Below are 21,316 nucleotides of genomic sequence, written 5' to 3' on the forward strand. Positions count from 1 at the left end.
TATGCGAGGATGAGTTATATTCGAGTAAATAAGGCAAGTTATTTTTAAAGCTATATGAAATGTGTTATCAATATTCAGGATTATGAAGTGTTATCTGCACGTGATTAGATTGCATGCGTACCCTTCTCTTTCATTTGCATGTGTGTAGGTCAGCTCATAATTGTACTAATTTTGGTTTGCTTAAACTTAGTTGGTATAGCAAAGAGTGATTATGATGAGATTTTCTGAGTCCAAATTATAATTTTTGTCAGTGTCTATATGTCTCTGTCCACATTTTTACATCTCATAATCCAATTTTCATTAAAGTTAAAAGCTGTATAAAGAAAGCAATTATTTATTTGCTTTCTTATATACTTATTTATTTGCTTCCCTCTCTTTACAAATTTTCACAACCACCAGCAAAGAAACACAGATATTGAAATGAAAAGAATGTGCTCCTTTTCCTTTTTGACAATCAAAAGATAAAAATTATTCAGTGCATTTAAGATTTGTCTGAGAGTAGAAAAAACAATTAAGGATAGAATACTTAACTTGGAAAGGAATAAAGCAGAACAATTAACAAAATAGTTGGCTTCATGTAAGTTATTTTCTATTTGTGTTGATAAGAGCACAGACATTATATCATCAGCTAGGCTGGCAATCTTTGCTCGATTTTTGTAGGGATGACAAAGTATGCGAAGAGATGATTAACCTTGTAACACTACCCAAGCATACCAGTGGGGTTGAAATATGTAAAGCAGTTATAGACGAATTATCTATACGGCAAATTGATATTTCAAAAGTGGTATCCGTCGCAACAGATGGTGAGCCCAGCATGAATTGGTAAGGAAGCAGGATTTGTAAATCTGTGCAAAACATGTTGGTCATAGTAGGTTTTCATTGCATCATACATGAGGAGAATTTATGCAAAAACTGGCCTAAAGGAACTTCAAGAAGATGCAAACAGTAACTAAGGTTATTAATTACATTTCTGCACTTGCTTTGAATAAAAGACAATTTCAGAATATATTGAATGAGGTGGATTCGGTGTACAAAGGACTACTAATGTACAACAATGTTCGTTGGCTTAGTTGAGATCTTGTTCAGAAACCATTTGTTGAATGCCTGGATGAGATAAATATCTTTTTGACTAATTAAAAAAATATCTTATAAAGAAATGTATTACATCGTGTGGGTTTGTAAACTGATGTTTTTGCAGATTTTTGCTAACATTTAAATGATTTGAATCTCAAACTACAGGACATGAAAACATCTGCAAATAAACTTGCAGATATTTTCCTGGATAAATATGGATGATTTTGAAATGCAGTTGATCGATTTTTCAAAGTAATTCAATTTGGAAGCAGAAATTTGTTGACCTTGGAGTGTTGACTTGGAAAATATTGAAAAAGAGCGATTAGAGACCTAAGTAACAGAGAGAAGTGTGGAAAAAAGAGGCACTAAGAACTTGGAATGCTATTCCCGAAGCTTTTGTATGTTTAAAAACCCTTGCAACAGCATTATTATCCATTTTTGCATCTACATATTCTTGTGAATCATTGTTCTCAGTGATGAACTTTGTTAAGTCTCGTAACAGAAGTAGCCTTACAGATAAAACTAGAATTATTGTTGACTCTTATGCTGATGTTAAAAATTGCATCTTTAAATTGTGTGGCTTTACACTGTAATTCTAGCTGCCATAGCTAGAATTACACTTAAGTATAAATAAAAAAATATTCATGCTATCAACAGGATAGAAGGACTTTTAAGTAAAAATTCTGTCACTAATTTTTACATTCATTCAGTCTTTACAATAATCACTCTTACAATATTCTTTGATTTTACCATTCTAGTGTGATTTTTGATTATTTGAAAAGGGCTTCTTAATACTTAAAAGACACCAAATAATATGTTTTCCAAAATTTCGGTTGGTACATGAGAAATGCACAAGTTGCCCACCCCTGGTCTAGAGTCTAGATTTAAACAAATCTATCATACTGCTGTGCGTTTGGGAGTTTAAGGCGAAAACGCCAGCCAGTCTTATTAGCGGTGATGGTAACTAAGCCTCAGATTGTCAGAAATGCTATGTCTTTTTGACTTTTTTGTGGTATTTTTGGTGTGTCTTGAGAAAGGTGTCAAACTCAGGGACTGTCCCGTGCAGCAAAAGCTCTAAGTTTATTTTTTCACTTGGTTAGAGTATAATAAAATTAGTTTAATCCTTTATCCAAGTGTGAGCAAACAAAGTTTGCGCCTGAAGTATCTTCAGGACTAGGGTAAAGTGATACAACACCAGGGCAACTCGTTGCAAAGGTGGAGAAAGTTACCAACACTCCTAACTCAGTATCTCCTATAATGCAAAACACATCTCCTTGCGGATATGTCTAATGTTATGCATTAAAGGAAGGGCCACTACCCAGACTAGTTTCGACCTTTATTGAGGTCTCTTCAGTGGGAGCCAGGCCCTAGTGGAAATACCAGGCAGAAGCATTAGCAGGTCATCTCTACCTATAGGAGTTGCCAAATGGTGTGCCACCCTTTTTTAATAAATTACTCTGGATTTAGAGAAAGATGTTGAAAGTTTATTTTTTCACTTGGTTAGAGTATAATAAAATTAGTTTAATCCTTTATCCAAGTGTGAGCAAACAAAGTTTGCGCCTGAAGTATCTTCAGGACTAGGGTAAAGTGATACAACAATCCTTTAATCCTTTAATGCATAACATTAGACATATCCGCAAGGAGATGTGTTTTGCATTATAGGAGATACTGAGTTAGGAGTGTTGGTAACTTTCTCCACCTTTGCAACGAGTTGCCCTGGTGTTGTATCACTTTACCCTAGTCCTGAAGATACTTCAGGCGCAAACTTTGTTTGCTCACACTTGGATAAAGGATTAAACTAATTTTATTATACTCTAACCAAGTGAAAAAATAAACTTTCAACATCTTTCTCTAAATCCAGAGTAATTTATTAAAAAAGGGTGGCACACCATTTGGCAACTCCTATAGGTAGAGATGACCTGCTAATGCTTCTGCCTGGTATTTCCACTAGGGCCTGGCTCCCACTGAAGAGACCTCAATAAAGGTCGAAACTAGTCTGGGTAGTGGCCCTTCCTTTAATGCATAACATTAGACATATCCGCAAGGAGATGTGTTTTGCATTATAGGAGATACTGAGTTAGGAGTGTTGGTAACTTTCTCCACCTTTGCAACGAGTTGCCCTGGTGTTGTATCACTTTACCCTAGTCCTGAAGATACTTCAGGCGCAAACTTTGTTTGCTCACACTTGGATAAAGGATTAAACTAATTTTATTATAAGCAAAAGCTCTAGCTACGCTACTGTGTGGATGGTATTAACAACCAGAATGAAGGGAAAAATCCCTTGTCCATCTTTTTTTAAACCCTCCTAGCTCCTGCTGAATTGCATAATATACAAATTCCATGCATCTGGTGTTTACAGTGCCCCTGATGGTGAATTTTGGAACTACATTTCTCTCTCTATCTCTTAGATATCACTTCTGCATGACACACAATGTATTCCTGCAAAGTTTTGCAGCATTTAGATCACTGGATAGTCTCCACAAAGTCTTAAATAGGGGTACTTTAATTTTGATGATCCTGTTCAAAAAAAAAAAAAAAAAAAAAACCTTCTTAGATTCCTTTTTTAAAACTTTTAACCTTCTGATGCCGACTGATTTTTTTAATGAACTGTTATACAACCTTCTTCAAGTAGTTCCATATATCAAGCAGAATTAAATATACTTCTACAATTATGAATTGTATTCCTTGGAGGATCTTCATCTACCTTACAAACCATTCCTCAGAATTATAAACACATACTAAATTTAGAAATAAAGTTGATAAAAGATTTGTTGTAACTGCATGATTGGATGATCAAAGTAGTATTTTTAAATTACATATTTAAAAAGTGAGCTGCAAAGTTTTTGATTAAACTTCATATTATGACTGGCCTGGTTAAGTGGCTAGCACTTTCTGGATCAGAATTTTCCAATTATCCATTCATCATTATAGATCTCCTTGTGATAGGTTTGCAATCTTTTGAAAGTTGGAATTCACATAATTAAAAGAAAATGAATATTGTATTCCATTAAATCTCTCATTTCTCAAACATAATTATTTCAATAATGTCATATATTTAATGCACTATTATTGATTTGCATTGTTTAAAATTTCAGTAAATTTTCTTACATGCATTGATATAGATGGTAAATCATTATGAAGAATTAAGAATGTAGTTATTTTGATTATCAGTAACATGTACTTCACATGTTACAGATGTGGATACTCCTGAACCTGATGAAAAATCTCTCATTACTTACATCTCTTCACTCTACAATGTGTTTCCAGATCCTCCAAGTCAGCATCCATTTGCTGATGATGTAAGTTTTCTGTCAATTTTTTTTTCAACATAAATAAAGACGATACCATCTCTTGATGTTTAATATTAGCAGTTATTTTAATCAAATAATTTTTTTAAAATTATCATCTTAATGTTTCATCTAGGAAAAGCTTCGAAAAGTAGAGGAATATAAGGAATTTTCTTCTAGTCTTCTTTTTTGGATGAGGGAAGCAATAACAATGCTTAAGGATCGTACATTTCCTAATACACTCCTGGAACTGAAGGTAATTAAAACCTTTATTAACAATATTTGTCTTTTTTTTTATTATTCTTTTAATGTTAGGTCCTTTATAGGACAGAAGTGCTGTACAACATATCTTATTTATTTGAAAACACCTGGATTCTATTTTGTGTATGATTTGATGAACCTTTAGGAGAGGCCTTTCAACTAAAATGGAGTACTCTATATGAGACCAGACACTAAAATCAGTACATGGTCTCACATAGAAATAGTACCATTTTTCCCATGGGATTCTTTCACAAAAAGCAAACTGGCTGGTGAACACAATTAACAAATAAAAATACAATTATGGGTGGAGTATGTAGTGGTCTTCTGCGAATCAATGGAACTCTACAAAATTTTTGGTAATAATAATAATTTACATATAAAAGTTAATGTATAAATTTTGTAAAGCACACAAAATGATCGCATCTCATAATAGCCCACAGATAGAAGGAAGAATTAGGAAATTATTTATTCTCCTACCCACCCCAGTGCAACAGGAACCAATGCTTAATACTGAATAATATATGGTCTGCTCTAATAAAGCAGTTTGATTTAGTTAGCAGAGCTGGGATACAAAAGGCAGCATGTTGTCTAGATCAACAATGATATTCATATGAAGACAAATTATTATACTGATTTTTTTTTTATTTTTTATATCACTCTTGTCCACCAAAGGTTATGTTCCTGTTATATATTAGTACTATTGAGGTATGAGTTAGATAATCCAGAAACCCTGCTCTTAGAGGGAAAATATCAATCTCCAGAGCAGAATTTCTAGATCTCCTACTTACAGAAAATAGGTTCAAATCCCACTGCAGGTATGGATGTTTATAGATGTCTTTAAGTGGCAGAAGAATTGTCCAGTATAGTCTCCCACCAAGCAATTCATCTATCACATAAAGATATCCACAAACATCCATGCCTGCAGTGGGATTTAAACCCCTTGCTTGTATATTGAACAGCTGAGACACTATCCACTTACTTAACCAGTCTGATAATTTAAAAATCATTCAAAAGGTAAAAACCATTATAAATGGGCTTTACTTTGCGAATGATCCTTTTTTAAAAGTGTATTTTATAAACTTAATTTTAACGGAGCAGACTAAAACAATCTACAAAACTAGTTGATTTAATAAAATTAATGTTACTTATGAAATTAGTATGTCCACATAAAGTGTGATGCCTGTTGTTTACTTTCAGTGCAGATTTTTGATAATGGAAAAGTTGTAGACTATATGTAGATTTTGGCTTATATCTCGAGAAGAACTCAATTATTTTTTCAATTGACAAAGGATAGCATGTTGAAAGAAATACTGCTCACTTTATGAATTGTCTTACTTTAAAAATGCATACTTTACATTTTTCTATAAATTTGAAAATGTTCAAAAATTAAATCGAGCTGGCTCCGTAAGATATTTTTAATAGAAAGAAAAAAAGCTTAGATATAATCTGGAATTTAAGAAATCAAGTGAGAACAGTAATGGTGATATCTGATCATACTGTAAAAATCACTTTGCTGGTTAAGGGTTATTCTGGTTATTTGAGGGCTGAATAAAAACTAGATTACTCATTTTTCAAGAACCAACAAATGTGAAACTGTGACAACCTAATGGAATTAGGGATCCAAGTAAAAGTGCTAATCACAACATATTTATAACAGTAATTGTAAACATATTGCAAAAATAAGTATTCAATACAGCAAATTAAGGATTCAATAATAATCATTATATCCATAAGTCATAGTATTAACAACAACAACAATAATCAACAGTTGGATTCTGAATTAATACTCAGCTCATTTAATAGAAGAATGATGCAATCGATATATTCTGACTGATTTACTGCCAGCCATCTCTAGGGAATATTATCTCTGTTTGTCATCAGGCTGTGGGTTATTGCACTCTGTGAGACACCCACCCTGCTTAATGGAGGCCTAAAGTGTTTTGAAAAAGTTAGATGTTTTCTCCATAGCAGGGTTTCTGGATTATGTAACCATTAGCTCATTGAGAAAACTAATGTTCTGCAGATTTACAACCTTTATGGGTGGGATTCATTTAAAAAAATGCAGACTAATAAGGAAGGGGTGGATCATGTTCTCTACTTTTTAAAAAGTAGAGAACATGTATTTACTTTGTCTAAAAGTAAAGAAGGAAATTAAAATTAACCTCTCTCTGTTTCCCTTTCTCTCTCCCTCTCTCTTTTAATGATGATCCCACAGTAAGATTTTTCACACTGTTGTGCACCAGTACTGTGGTTAATGGAAGTTCAAGTAGGAAAAAAGATCATCATCATCATCAAATTCCTGCCATGTACCCTCAAGGGGTGTACAGGATATGATAGTACTACATGAAAAAAATTACATCATTACTAACGTCCTATCTACAATTTTCCTCCAAATCAGTCTGTTACTTGTCAAGACTCCAACATTATCAGATCTTATATTTCTATCGTCTAAGGCACTTTGTACCGTATCAATCCACCTATATCTTGGTCTTCCTCTGGGTCGTTTTGCTGCCAACCTGGCAGAGAACACTTGTTTTGCTAATCTTTCTTCGCCCATTCTGTTTAAGTGACCATACCACCTGAGATTAGCTCTGCTAACGCATTCCTGGATGCTGACAATGTCAAGTTCTTTCCTAATATCCTCGTTTTTAATATGATATTGCCATTGATGCCATCTGTTCACACCTATAATCTTTCTCAGGATTCTCATATCTGCGGTCTCTAGTCTTTGGTCAAGTGTTTTACTTCTGACCCAGCTCTCAGATCCATAAGTTAAAACTGATTTGAACACTGTCTTGTATACAGCTAATTTAGTATTCCGACTAATTTCTTTCTTATTCCATATGAATTTATTCAATTGACTTCCCACCAGCTTTGTTGATTCTGTTGTCTATTTCCATATTTAATTTACCAGCTTTACTAAAAATCATGCCTAAGTAGTTGAAATGTTTTACTTATTCCACAGGTTCTCTGTTCACAACACAGTTGACATTTTCAACGATTCTACCTATTTTCATTGTCTTTATCCTTTTATTGCTGACCCTCATACCATATATCTATTACAACAGTTATTTAATTAAGTCAGGGAATCTTGCAAACTTGTAGTGGATTTATTTAGTATAACATCGTCCGCATAAAGCAAAGAGCTGACATTAACATCTCCAATTCTGATATCATGTTTAATACCACTTTCCTTCATAATGTGATCCATATAGATAATGAATAACAGAGGGGATAATGTACATCCTTGTCTCACACCAGATTTAATGTTGAATCTGATGTCAGACAAGGATGTACATTATCCCCTCTGTTATTCATTATCTATATGGATCATGTTATGGAGGAAAGTGGTATTAAACCTGATATCAAAATTGGAGATGTTAATCTCAGTTCTTTGCTTTATGTGGATGATGTTATACTTCTAAATAAATCTGCTACAAGTCTGCAAGATTTCCTCAATAAATTGAATAACATTTATAATAGATATGATATGAAGGTCAGCAATAACAAGACAGACAACGAAATAGGCAGAAGCATTAAAAATGCCAACTGCATTGTGAATGGAGAACCTATAGACATTTCAGCTACTTAGGCATGATTTTTAGTGAAGATGGTAAATTAAATATGGAAATAGACAACAGAATCAACAAAGCCTGTATGGTAGGAAGTCAACTGACTAAATTTTTATGGAATAAGAGAGAAATTAGTCAAAACACTAAATTAACTGTAATGCGACCATGTTTAAATAAATTTTATCAGTTTTAAATCAATTCATAAAAGTCTTTCAATCTTATGAATGTGACTTCATGGAGAAATTGAGAGCAGTAGATGATGGAGAGGAGAGACTGGCTGTAATTGAGCAAGAAGTGTATGGGGAGTTGAGTAAACTAGATGTTAATAAGGCCATGGGACTTGATAATATATCACCACATATTCTGAAGGAATGTGCCAGGGAGTTGACACCTGTCTTGACATATTTTTTTAATATGAGTCTTGCACTCGGTCAAGTCCCTAAGGAGGGCGAGATTGTGCCACTTCATAAAGGAGGTGATCGAACTCAAGCATCAAACTATAGGCCTATCTGTGTGTCAGGTATTGTGGTTAAGTTGTTGGAGAAGCTTGTGATAACTAGGATCCAGAGTTGGGTTGACAACAATGGTATTATATTTGATGGACAGCATGGATTTGCTAAAGGGAAGTCATGTTTTAGTAATCTACTTACCTATTACAATAAAGTGACTACTTCCTTGGACAGAGGAGAAGGATACACAGTAATATACTTAGATTTCTCAAAGGCTTTTGATAGAGTACCTCATGATAAATTGATAGTCAAACTAGAGCAGATGGGGTTGAAGATTAGATTTGTGCATTGGATTGGAGACTGGCTATCTGATAGGTATCAATAAGTTGTGTATGAGGGGTAGCGATATCCAGGAAAAGGAAAGTCACTAGTGGAGTGCCTCAGGGGTCTGTTTTGGGACCATTACTGTTTAACTTGTTTAACGATATAGGTGAAGATTTGGATGGAGATATTCAGTTGTTTGCACTTGATGCAAAGTTGGGACGAACCATGAAGAGTAGTAAAGATGTTGTAGCCTTACAAGAAGACTTGAATAAATTGAGAGATTGGGCACGGAAATGGAGATGTGAGTTCAATGTTGCAAAATGTAAGGTTTTAAAATTTGGAAAACAAAGATGGGATGCAGACTTTATGGTTGGTTAGGATATATTGTTGGAGATGGAAGAAATAAGAGATCTGGGGGTAATAGTGGATAAGGATCTGAAATTTAGGGGACACATAGCCAAAATTGTGAAGACAACACAAAGGCTTCTGGGAATGATGCGGAGGACACTGACATGTAGAAGTAGGGAGATTCTTGTTCCGTTGTATAAGGCTTTGATTAGGCCACACATGGACTATTGGGCACAATAGTCCATGTGGGCACAATAGTCCACACATGGACTATTGTGCCCAGATTTGGTCACCTGGCTTTCAGAAGGATGAAGAGATGTTGGAAAGGGTCCAAAGGCAACTGACTAAGGTAGTTTCTGACCTCTGGAATGTTGAGTATGAGGAAAGATTGAGAAGATGTAATTTGCAGAGTCTGGTGGACAGGAGGAAGGGGGGAGATATGATAGAGACCTATGAGTTGATAAAGAGTTGTTATAGGATCAATGCTGGAGAAGTTCTACAGAAAATAGTGGGGGATCGGGGGAGATCTAGATGTCATACCTGGAAACTGTATAAAGAGGGTGTGAGTAAGGGGAGTGAGGGGCAGGTTTTTTCATGCAGAGTTGTGAATGATTGGAATGCCTTGCCTGAGAGTGTGGTGTCTGCAAGGAGTTTGAATTTGTTCAAGGCACAGTATGATGAGCTGTGTGTGTGTGTGTGTGATAAAAGGACCTCCCAGATGACCAAATCTGTTTTGGTCATCTGGGAGGTCCTCATGACTCCATGATGTCTTGGGATAATAATAATAATAATTTTAACTTATGGATTTGGAGCTGGGCTAGAAATAAAACACTTCAACAAAGACAGGAGACCACAGATATGAGAATCCTGAGAAAGATTAGGAGCATGAACAGACGGCATCAATGACAATATCATATTAAAAATGAGGATATTAGGAGAGAACTTAACATTGTTAGTATCTAGGAATGTGTTAGCAGAACTAATTTCAGAGCTAATTGGTGGTATGGTCACTTAAACAGAATGGGAGAAGTAAGATTAGCAAAACAAGTGTTCTCTGTCAAGTTAGCAGGATAAAGACCCACAGGAAGACCAAGGTATACGTGGATTGATACAGTAAAAAGTGCCTTAAAAGAGAGAAATATAAGATCTGATAATATTGGAGTCTTGACAGGTAACAGATTGATTTGGAGGAAAATTGTAGATAGGAAGTTAGTAATGATGTAAGTTTTTCATGTAGTACTATCATATCCTGTACATCTCTAGACAGCATATGTCAGGAATCTGACGATGACATTAGGAAGCATTTGACATGCTAAATACAGCTGTTGGCTGATGATGATTGAAAGATACTTGGGGTAATCAGTAGTGCTTCTGCTATGCAGTATTTGCCAAATGATTTGCAATTTAGAATTGTGGAGATGTGAAAATGGCTATCAGTTCAATGTTAATAAATGTAAGTCATACTCTTTGGTAGATAAGGTATTATATTGGTGGGATTATGCTAGAAGAAACTAATCAGGCTAGGGATCTTGAAGTTTTAGTAGACAGTTGAAAGTTCATATAGCAAAAATGGTAAATATAACTCAGAGAACACTTGCAATGCTGAAATGAACCTTGCCATGTAAAGATAAGGAAGTCATTTTGCCTCTTTACAAGGCCTTGATAAGACCTCACTTGGACTATTGCATATAGGCCTGGTCTCCTAGTTTCCATGGTCATGCTGATATAGTGGAGAGAGTACAAAGGAGAGTATTGAAAAGTACATCATGTGGAATACTGATTATGGAGTCAAATTAAGAATTTGTGGGTGCAGACACTAGCAAACAGGAGAAAGAGGTGTAATACGATTGAGAGTTACAAACTTCTGAAAGGGTTCTATAGAATTTCATTAAATGGAATTTTTCATTTTACGAGGGTTGGAGAAAGAATGTGAGGGCATCCTTGGAAGTTGAGAATGAATGCTCTCATGAAGGGGTGGGTGGGTTGAGGACTACATTTTTCTCTCATAGAGTGGTGTGTTTGTGGAATTTATTGTCGTTGAATGTTGTGTGTGCAAGTAGCATGAATGAATTCAAGAACAAGTGTGAACTGTATGGCCTCCCTTGATGAGTTCCTGACTCCCTGGAGGTCTCTCTTAATAATAATAATAATAATAATAATAATAACAACATTACTGTCTGTTGAGATGGAGGAGGAAGGAGTTGTGTCTGAGCCATCTGTCCAAATAGAGCATCATCATTATCTTCTATCTTAGCCAGATAGAAGGTTTTGAGAATAGTAGTATCAAGAGGACTACATTTTTCTCTCATAGAGTGGTGTGTTTGTCGAATTTATTGTCGTTGAATGTTGTGTGTGCAAGTAGCATGAATGAATTCAAGAACAAGTGTGAACTGTATGGCCTCCCTTGATGAGTTCCTGACTCCCTGGAGGTCTCTCTTAATAATAATAATAATAATAATAACAACATTACTGTCTGTTGAGATGGAGGAGGAAGGAGTTGTGTCTGAGCCATCTGTCCAAATAGAGCATCATCATTATCTTCTATCTTAGCCAGATAGAAGGTTTTGAGAATAGTAGTATCAAGAGCATGTTTTCAAAATGCTGCATATAATAATTCGTTAGAGGGTGGGGAGAGAGGTGGCTGTACCCTCAATCTGTTTATAAATAGTATCTTTCTAAGTGAAGTAGCCAGAATGAATGGTAAAATTAAAAGTAAATTTTAGATTAAAGATTTGAAATGAGTCTAATTTTTAATATAGGATGTAGAATTACGTGTGAGTGGGGTTAAGGATACAGCTAACTGTTTGGCTAACTTAAAAGAAAGGGAAGTCAATAGCATCTACTGTGGGATGGAGAGAGTTATTGGGTTTATGAATTTATTAAAAAATATTGATACCAGAATCACTTACATTTAATATTTATTTGTAAAATTTTTGGCTAAGTTTCATAGCCATTGTCAATAATGTCATAGGAAAACTCTAAAAAGACAACAATTTAATTGAAAGCACATGATATTACGTGCACTATAAACTGCAGGAGAATAGCTCCATCTGCATTAATAGATGATCAAAATAAATTATGAATTTATGCCAATCCATATATCTGAAGGGGAGGGAGGGAGGTTTGAGTTTTTTTTAACTATTTCAGGAGGCCAAGATGTGACATTTTATGAAGCCTTTTTAATGTTTTCTTTGAGAATTGGTTGGATCATAATCCACTGGTTTATAAATAGTGCAGTCTCTGAGCAATACATTCATTTTACAGTTATATCCACTAGCATTGATGACCACAGTATGCTTCAAAATAACAAATAGAAGTTTGAAAGACTTTTTTAGAATCAACAGCAGATTTAAAAATCCAACCTAATCTTAATAAATATGATTATATTAAACTTCCCAAGATTTGGGAAACTAATTTTTAGGCAACCCATCCAATAGCTAAGGCTTCTCATAAGACTCTGAACTTTCAGTCAAATTTTATGCACTTATTGTTTTGTGCAATTTTAATATTGTTTCCCTGACAATATCTTCGTGACTGAGATGAAATATAGGCTTGATTGAACACATATAATTATTTATATGTGCTGTATTTATTCTATTAAATCTTATAATGAGATCAATCAATATTTTCTTCAAGATTTGCTACTGAATCTCCAAGGTTTGGCACTTTTTTCCAAACTCTCATTTTTTTCTAGAATAATGTTTGTGTATTTGAGTCTACAGTTCACCTCTGAAGCTGCTCAACTTTGATTAATTTTAAAACTTTCTTACACACTCTTCTTTTTAATAAGAAATTCAATTTTATCCTGCTCAAAACTAAATAATGATTATTTTCAATTTCCAATTCTCTCTCTTTATATATATATACAGGGTGTTCGGGATAAATTTGACAGTTTCGTAAGGAAAAAGAAAATCTTCTTTGTATCTATTAAATTTAATGAATTGACAAAAAAAACATTACAGGCAGAGTTAATTACAATACTATCAACAAGATTTACTCAAAATAACCACCATTAGCATCGATCACAGCTTCAATTCTGCTTCGGAACCTCGAACAAGCTGATGCTACAGTCTCCCTGGGAAGGGCCGCAAAAACTGTTTTAATTTTATCCATTAACTGGGCTTTTGTATTACTGGAAGTGCGATTGGTGTCTTTTTCAACTGCGCCCCATACAAAATAATCCATGGGGTTAAGGTCTGGGGAGTTTGGAGGCCAAACATTTGGACTGGTGAAGTCGTAGAAATTTTCAGACAACCATTTTTGACTTTTCCCAGAGGTGTGGCAAGGGGCCGAATCCTGCTGCCATACATACGGCCTACCATTGGCTACCCTTGTTATCCAGGGCTTGACTACAGTTAGCAACTCCACGAACAAAGCCCGAATTCCAATGCCAGGGTTCTTCAACACCTGTTCCTGCAGATTTGCGAGGAATTCTGCTGTACGAACGCAATCAGATCGTCTGCTAGGGATCTTTCTTCTTGCTACATCCTCGTAGTCACCATTGCAAGTCTCTAGTTCATGCCTGATTGTTTTTACTGTATTCAGGGAGCATTGGGCAGCAGTCGTAATATCCTTATTTTGATGGCGGGCACGAATCATCATGATACAAGTTATTCTCTTCCATGATTCAGGTGGGTTCCAGCTATCCATCCTTTCTGACATCTTGTATATGAATGAAGAAGGGTCCAAACTTTTAAATGAAGAGAAGTGTGTGTTAATACATGTAACTTACGGAAAAATATAATTAATTATAAATATGTCAAATTTATCCCGAACACCCTGTATATATATATATATATATATATATATATATATATATATATATATATATATATATTTATTATTATTATTATTATTATTACTTGACACCTCTAGGAGTCCAAGGACTCATCAAAGTGGATACACTAACCACTCAGCCAAACCAGGCCAGCAATAAATATATATATATATATATATATATATATATATATATATATATCTTGGACTTTAGTTATTTCTTGCATTTTTTTTTCTGCATGTGAATTTGTGTTGGAACATGGTGTTGGTAATAACTAGTCTATGTCTTGAACAGAAATTCAGCAGGTACATTATTTGTATAACACATTAATAAAAGCTAAACCTATTATACATGTACCATTGAAAATAATCTGGAAACCATGTTCGGAGATCAGATGTGGAATTCTCTCAAGCCACTTGAGCAGGTGGTGCATTAAGCAGGTGATAGTTTTACAATGTGTGATTAAACTCATATCTACTAATTAGTGGACCTAATTTTTACTAATGTACCACCAAATGAGGCCTTTGATATGATTAAATATTAATCCCCCATACTATTCATGAATTATAGTTAACTGGTCATTTTGGTTAATTTACATATGTGAGAAAAGTATACCAACAACTAGATGCAACTGCATCAGATCCCCCCCCCCCCCCCAGCTTTCTATATGAACAGATAATACTTAGAGAACAAAATGCCCAATACAGCACATTGATTTTTGACCTCCTGGCCAAGATACATTTTTGAGATGATTATATATAGCCTTGATCCAAAACTACATTTCACCACAGCAAAAGAACCAAATAACAGTTTTCCTTTCCTATAATCACATATCTTGTAAATGGTTCATTATGTAAATGGTCCTGACAACATGGTGTGTTTAAAACATTGGCAATAAGGCCACAGGGTGTTATTCCAGTAAAATATTGTTTGTCAGAGAACTCAATAATATCACACTTTTTAGCCACTTTCATGGCATTTTATTTCCCCCACCTACACACACACACACACACACACATACACACACACACCATACAAGATATTGGATTATATAGCAGATCTTTGTTATTTGCAGCCAAAGTGTAATATTTATTCTTTTCTCTTTTAATGTCGTGGTTTATGATCTTAATCCTGACTTATTTCCTCACATAATTTCCTTAACCTAATTTCAATAAAAGTTCTTTGCTCGATGCAAAATACTTTAATTCCTATGCAGTCTCAATATTTAATCTGGGCCTTTAAACCTTCTTAAGAGTAGTGCACATGGATTGAAGACAAAGGTATTGTCATTGGATAGTTCCAATTCCTTTGTTTCAGAGCTGTGCCAGTTCCTATTCAGATTCAGAGAAAATTTTATTATACTGTGCCACTCTAAATCTTAGACTATTGAACAATGCAAAATCAAGGAACTAGAACTCAGTTTTGTACACCGTCTAATATCTCTTAAGTACTTTTGTTAAATTCTAAATTCATCAAATAACTAAAATTCATTTCACAGTCGTAGCCTCCCTTGAATTTTACCACCCACCTTGGGTCTAACTTAATGAGCAGTGCAGTAGAAAGACAATCAGGCAAGTCATCAATTAATACTAAAGAAAAACGTTTAGTTACAAAATCAGACAATTTACACCTTATGAAAAAATTATGACATAGAATTGTACTAACTTTAGGGAATGAGTATACTCAACTAAAATTTCTAATTCTCCCGTAATAAGTTAAAACATTATATCAAGTAGGAAATTCTATCAAAGGTCAATTATCCATTTTTACACATAACAGTTCTAAAGATTATTCATTTATCAATAACAATATTATCTCAACAAGCTTTCACACAATTCTTCCATCCAAAACTTAAAGTTCCACTACTTCCTTTAGCATAATGTCTAAAGTCCTTTCATTAATCGAAACATTATAAATCTAAAGTCCTTTTTACAATTACAGGTTGTTCCCCTGAACACAATTATATAACAGATCAAATTCTACATTACCAAAGGCTGGGGAATTATTCGACCTTCACACACATCTCGACAGAACTTTGTTTTCCTTGATCCTTCTCTTAATTGATTTCATCTGCACTATTCGACCGATGGACTCGGGACTAGACACTTCTCCACCAAAAGGTGAGTCTGGCTCGCCGCTCTCAGGTAGACTAGTTCGGCATGGCTTATCAATCTCCGTGGTGATTGGGGACTCCGTTCTGCTGGGCTACTCGTTGACCGGCGAATTTTCCATAGACACTTCAGCGTGCTTCAACTACCTCTATCTAGATGACCACTCCACTTCAGGGGGAAGAGAAAAAAAAGCCAGGAACTAACGTCTCTATGCTTTTTAAATCACGTGCCCGATGGTTCCTCTCTATGTCATCCTGCTCTCTTCCTTTTCCCACGACACCTTACTTTTTTCAGTACCTAGCACCACACTCTCCCCTAGCATGCTTTACGGAGGGAATCCGCATACACATCCTACTTGGTGCACATGTTTAGTTTCAGGCATACACTATCTAATCCGATTATCTTTCTCCCTTCAGTACACAAGTATTTGCACAAAATCCACATAGTTTAAACATTAGAAAATTTATAATAATTATTTACAACATAATGTATAGACAAGTTTTACTCAAATTACTAATGTTTCTTATAAATTACAATTAGCTTTATTTCTTCTGATATACCAATATTGTCCCCGGGAATGTTATTGCATGTTAAATTTGAATGAAACATAAATGGATTTAATTTCAGTTTCATTCAGAATTTAATAAAGGCTCATTCTCCCTTTAAAAAAAATTTTTTTTGTTTTATTGGTCATTCCCATGTATTTTCTGGGGAGGGGGGGGTTGCCTACTTCTGTCAGGCTGTCAGTATTTCCACTAACTCCTGTGTTTGTGACTTCCCAGTTCCTTTTCTTGAATGTTGTACCTTTTGTTGATGTTTCTTCTGAACGTATTCGAAATGACAGTAGTGATTTTTTTTTTTTTTTTTTTTTTTTTTAAATGTGGCGAGAATGTGTTCCACCTTGCTCCCATATCTAATTCTTTATAGTCATTAATCACTTCAATATAGTTTGCTCCAATCGCACTTGGATCTCCATCTTTAATTTCTATTACTGAGTTGCATGGATCTATGTCTAATTTCATACTTGTGGTTTTGCAAGTCTCTGGTTGACCACTTACTTTGGGATTGCCTTGAGGCTCACCTTGATCATTGTTTACTATTCTCAATTCCACATTAGAAGGCTCCACGTTACTTGTGTTGTTCTCTATACTACATTTCCTGATATCATATTCAGACCATTTGTTCCTTCCGGCATGCCTCTTTTTGCCCATTAGGGATACATCACCTCTGGAGAAATCACAAGAGAACTGATATTTTTCCAAAAAGTCAGTTCCCAGAATTATTTGCGAGCTCGAGCTGGGAGATGTGAGAAGAACTAACAGCTCTTGCCAAGCGCACAACCCAAACTCTGGTAGATAGATCTTTGCATGAATTTTTTTATATGCAATGCAAATTGAATTAGAGCGTGTTGATAGTTGACTGGTCTCTTCAGCCGAGTAATGCCCTTCCTGGTCCTACATCGTATAGCCTGGTAATACTCCTCATTGATGGAGGCATTACACCCAGTGTCTATTAGAAGGTCACAAGGAAATCCTTGAATATTTTCTCGGATTATCATCTTAGACTTTCTCAGTTTGTTATGACCCTTATCTCTTCTGCCACCCTCACAAGGAACTTATCTATATGTTGATTCTGGTTGTTATTCCAGTAGGGTCTCCTGTTAGAAGTGCAATTTTGGGCAGTATGCCCAACTCTGTTACATTTAAAACACTTAGGAGGTTCCCTACGTTCTTCCTGATCAAGACTGTGGTCGAAAGGCATTGTTTTGTTGTTCAGTCATGTCTGCTATCTTCTGCATAGTTTCCTCAAGGCAGTTTAGTATGGGCTGAATCTGTCGTTCAATCTCCTGTCTTATTGTTTCATTAATTTTCTCCTCTGCTTGAGGGATATGAGACTCTGAGGATCTGACCGAGATGGCCACCAGCTGTTGTAATACAGCATCAAGACGATCCATCACTGGTTGTTGTAATCATTTTGCCTCTCGGTTAATCCTGGATTGCACATCCTCCATGTCAATTTCTTTCTTCTCCTTGGTGGAGTTGTTCTTGTAATCAGACATTTGATTAAAATTTACTGCTCTATCCTCTTCAGTACTCCGTTGGTTCTTATTTGTTCTGCTCTTCTTCTTAATCTCTTTCTCTAGTCTAGCATTACCTGCGGGATTACTATTCTCTTCGATAATGTTAATGTGGTTCAGGGAAGATGAGGGACAAATCATCTGTCCTTTCTGCTTTGTAACATTCCTCTAAAGTTGTTATTCGCTTTTTATAAGCTGACTCTCTTAGTTCTGTTTTTTAATCCCTGTCTAAACTGTTGGAATACTGCCCAATCTAAATGAGGTGTATACTCACTGGAGACACTCAGACTGTTGAATAAAGTTAACAGACGTCATAAAACTCTATCACGTTTTCTTTATCTTTCTGAACGCTCCCATGCAGCTTCCACAGATTTGGCCCAATGCTTCTTAATTTTGAGAATTGTGAAATTAATACTTCTTTAAATTTCGTGTGGTTTCCTTCAGAATTGGGGAGGAATATAGGAAGTTCTTTGCCTTTCCTGTTAGTTTGATTCTGAGCAAAATCGGTACAATTTGACAACTTTCTCAGGCCTTTGACGTAAGAAAAAAATCTGATAAAACATTGTCGGACTCCTCCCCAGAAAATTGCAGAAAAACCTGTTGTGGGTTCACCGTCCTGAAGAATTCGCTATCATCCATTCCCCATACTAGATGATAGAGCCATCATGATATATCAGTTAGAACCTTCCTTTCTTTCTCCTTCACAATATATAAATGTCAAAGTTTCTTAATATTTAGCTTGCCCAATTTACTCTATAACCTGCTCACTTTGATTCACTTAATTTAGTACTTTAAGCCTCTGAATCAAATCCTGTCAACTGCACCATTGTAATATTTATTCTTTTCTCTTTTAATGTCGTGGTTTATGATCTTAATCCTGACTTATTCCTTCACATAATTTCCTTAACCTAATTTCAATAAAAGTTCTTTGCTCGATGCAAAATACTTTAATTCATATGCAGTCTCAATATTTAATCTGGGCCTTTAAACCTTCTTAAGAGTAGTGCACGTGGATTGAAGACAAAGGTATTGTCATTGGATAGTTCCAATTCCTTTGTTTCAGAGCTGTGCCAGTTCCTATTTAGATTCAGAGAAAATTTTTATTATACTGTGCCACTCTAAATCTTAGACTATTGAACAATGCAAAATCAAGGAACTAGAACTCAGTTTTGTACACCGTCTAATATCTCTTTAGCACTTTTGTTAAATTCTGAATTCATTTCACAGTTGTAGCCTCCCTTGAATTTTACCACCCACCTTGGTTCTAACTTAATGAGCAGTGCAGTAGAAAGACAATCAGGCAAGTCATCAATTAATACTAAAGAAAAACATTTAATTACAAAATCAGACAATTTACACCTTATGAAAAAATTATAACATAGAATTGTACTAACTTTAGGGAATGAGTATACTCAACTAAAATTTCTAATTCTCCCATAATAAGTTAAAACATTATATCAAGTAGGAAATTCTATCAAAGGTCAATTATCCATTTTTACACATAACAGTTCTAAAGGTTATTCATTTATCAATAACAATATTATCTCAACGAGCTTTCACACAATTCTTCCATCCAAAACTTAAAGTTCCACTACTTCCTTTAGCATAATGTCTAAAGTCCTTTCATTAATCGAAACATTATAAATCTAAAGTCCTTTTTACAATTACAGGTTGTTCACCTCAACACAATTATATAACGGATCAAAATTCTACATTACCAAAGGCTGGGGAATTATTCGACCTTCACACACATCTCGACAGAACTTTGTTTTCCTTGATCCTTCTCTTAATTGATTTCATCTGCACTATTCGACCGATGGACTCGGACTAGACACATCTCCACCAAAAGGTGTGTCCGGCTCGCCGCTCTCAGGTAGACCAGTTCGGCATGGCTTATCGATCTCCGTGGTGATTGGGGACTCCGTTCCGCTAGGCTACTCGTTGACCGGCGAACATTCCATAGACACTTCAGTGTGCTTCAACTACCTCTATCTAGATGACCACTCCAATTCAGGGGGAAGAGAAAAAAAACCACGAACTAGCGGCGCTACGCTTTTTAAATCACCCGCCGATGTTTCCTCTCTACGTCATCCTGCTCTCTCCCTTTTCCTACGACACCATACTTTTTTCAGCACCTAGCGTGCTTTATGGAGGGAACCCGCATGTGCTTCCTACTTGGTGCACGTGTTTAGTTTCAGGCCATACTATCTAATCCGATTATTTTTCTCCCAGCAGTACACAAGTATTTGCACAAAATCCACATAGTTTAAACATTAGAAAATTTATAATAATTATTTACAACATGATGCATGGACAAGTTTTACTCAAATTACTAATGTTTCTTATAAATTACAATTAGCTTTATTTCTTCTGATATACGAATATTGGTCCCGGGAATGTTATTGCATGTTAAATCTGAATGAAACATAAATGGATTTAATTTCAGTTTCATTCAGAATTTAACAAAAGGACATATATATGTCTACTGTAAATAGGAAATGATTTGAGGTGTAACTTTAGATTTAATTAATCCATTGACACCATCAATAATTATGTGGTAATTCTTCTTTCACTCACTGAAATAACTTTTGTTTTTCTATTAAATGAGTTGATTAATATCCATCTTTCCTTGTAAATAATAATCTTCAGGTTTTTTTTATTTGATGTTAATAAGTTACTTTTTTTTTCATTTGGACCATTTGTCTCTCCATAGAATCAAAGTCCTGATTGTTATTCATTAAAGATATTTGTGATTAGCATTTTTGATATTTCAGATTTTGTTCTCCATGGGAGTCGAAGTTTAAGGGGCACATCGCAAAAGTGGCTAAATCAGCTCGTCAAATCACTTGGCTTCTGAAAAACACTTTAACAAGCAGAGACAAACAATTTATTGTTCCTCTGTATCGAGCCCTGATAAGACCCCATCTGGACTGCTGTGCCCAGATATGGGCGCTAGGGTTTCTTCTTGCTGGGGAGGAGGTGGAGGGAATCCAGAGACGAGTGACCAAGATGATAGCAGGTCTGTGGAATGAACCT

General features: G+C 35.2%; 1 protein-coding gene across 1 annotated transcript in view; it reads left to right on the top strand.

Annotated features, from left to right (window-relative positions):
• Positions 1-21,316, top strand: part of LOC150107495 (uncharacterized) — a 1,121,546-nt gene that overhangs the window by 45,546 nt on the left and 1,054,684 nt on the right. Inside the window, exons 4-5 of the mRNA XM_090392112.1 lie at positions 4,270-4,373; positions 4,498-4,617. Of these exons, the coding sequence (XP_090248238.1) occupies positions 4,270-4,373; positions 4,498-4,617 (224 nt within the window). The remainder of the gene's footprint in view (positions 1-4,269; positions 4,374-4,497; positions 4,618-21,316) is intronic.

This window comes from Typopeltis vanoorti, chromosome 4 (assembly GCF_054136105.1).
Source record: "Typopeltis vanoorti isolate ZY-2024b chromosome 4, IOZ_Tvanoo_1.0, whole genome shotgun sequence".
NCBI classification, from domain to species: domain Eukaryota; kingdom Metazoa; phylum Arthropoda; class Arachnida; order Uropygi; family Thelyphonidae; genus Typopeltis; species Typopeltis vanoorti.